The sequence below is a fragment of the Tupaia chinensis genome, unplaced genomic scaffold (genome assembly GCF_000334495.1).
Source record: "Tupaia chinensis unplaced genomic scaffold, TupChi_1.0 Scaffold000465_1, whole genome shotgun sequence".
Taxonomy (NCBI): Eukaryota; Metazoa; Chordata; class Mammalia; order Scandentia; family Tupaiidae; genus Tupaia; species Tupaia belangeri.
The window spans coordinates 2,637,145-2,638,591 of record NW_006159974.1 but is presented as its reverse complement, the minus strand read 5'-3'; the positions used below and the strand labels follow the sequence as shown (position 1 = coordinate 2,638,591).

The following is a 1,447-nucleotide window of genomic DNA, read 5'->3' as shown; positions in this document are numbered from 1 at the left end:
ACGGCGCCCCATGCTAGACCCGGGCAAAGATAATTAAATAAATAAATAAAAGGGGGCCAGCAGGTGGCATGGTGGTGAAAGGGGCTGAATTCCCAGGGTAGCAGGACAAGGGGAAGGGGAGGGGTGCCCCGGAACCTGGGGCCCTCGGATGGAGAAGGGGGATGAAGCAGGCCAGGTTTGGAACAAACACGGGAAGGGGGAAGACGGCCGGCCGTGAGGAGGGGCGCCTGGGAGAAGTGAGGCTGAAGGCAAAAAGGAGATTGTGTGTTTGGGGGAAGGGAAACCAGAGCAGGTATGGAGGCCGCAGCTCAGAAGGTAGCTGTGGGGCCAGACTGGAGACCCCTGGGTGGGCTTGAGGGGTGGTGACTGGAAGAGGGGAGCCGGGGCTTCCCAAATCCTGGAAGAGGAAGAAGGTGATTTGGGCCATCAGAGAGGGAAGGAGGCAGAGACCACTGCTGAGGGGCCAGGGAGTAGGAATAAGGGTGGACCGAGGCCCAGGCCCGGCAAAGGACTGGGGGTGGGGGGGAGCCACAGGGAGTGGAGATAGATGGTTGGGTGGCATTTTAGATGCCATACTCAGAGTGCCCCCACCCTTCCTTCGGCATCCCCATGGTGCCCTCATGACCTGCCGCCAAGCTTCAGGGCCCAAGAGGGGGTGAGGAGTCAGAATGTCTTCCCCTTCCCCAGCCGGGTGCTATACGCATGTAGGCCCTGGTCAGAACTCCTTGTCTATAGGTGTGCCCAGTTCCGTGTAGCAGATTTCTGTGTCTGGAGGTCTGAGTGTGTCTGTGGGTGTGTCGGTGGGTGTTTATGTCTGCGTGTGTGTCTGCCCGTTCCCAGGTTTGTGTTTACCTATGCCAATCTATGTGTCCGGTCCTCTGTTTGTAAATGTAGGTCTGAGGCTGGGTGGTGGTGTGTCTGAATGTGCGTGTGTGACCGCAGGGGGCTATACATTCTGGGGGCCTGTCTGTGTGGTAGAGGATGTATTTACATAGGATGGGAGTCTGTGTAGACATGATCTCTCCAAAGAGTGTATTTGCGGCTCTGAACACTTTTGTCAAAGTGTGTGGCTCTGTGGGCACATGCACATCTGTCTGTGTGTCTGTGGCTCCTAGAGGCTTGTTGGGTTTTCTGTGGCTCTCGTGTTTTCTTCTGTGAGGACTTGAGTCACATCTCTGCTCCTTATTCTGTTCCATTCATTCCTGGCCCCCACCCACCCCACACCTTTCTTTTTTTTCCATCCCACCCTTTCCCCACCAAGTGGATCCGGGACCCAGGGAGGGCCGCCCCCCGGGCCTGGTGGCGCTGAGCAGGGCCCCCCAGCCCCCACCTCCTGCCCCACGACATGAACCTCCTCTACCGAAAAACCAAGCTGGAGTGGAGGCAGCACAAGGAAGAGGAGGCAAAGAGGAGGTAAGGCTGCTGTCCAGAATGCCCCCCACCCCCC

The 1,447-nt window shown here is 57.8% G+C and overlaps 1 protein-coding gene across 1 annotated transcript in view; it reads left to right on the top strand.

Annotated features, from left to right (window-relative positions):
* Positions 1-121: 121 nt before the first annotated feature.
* NYAP1 (neuronal tyrosine phosphorylated phosphoinositide-3-kinase adaptor 1) overlaps positions 122-1,447 on the top strand; it is an 11,026-nt gene continuing 9,700 nt past the window's right edge. Inside the window, 1 exon segment of the mRNA XM_014590609.2 lies at positions 122-1,413. Within this exon segment, the coding sequence (XP_014446095.1) occupies positions 1,346-1,413 (68 nt within the window). The 5' untranslated portion in view covers positions 122-1,345.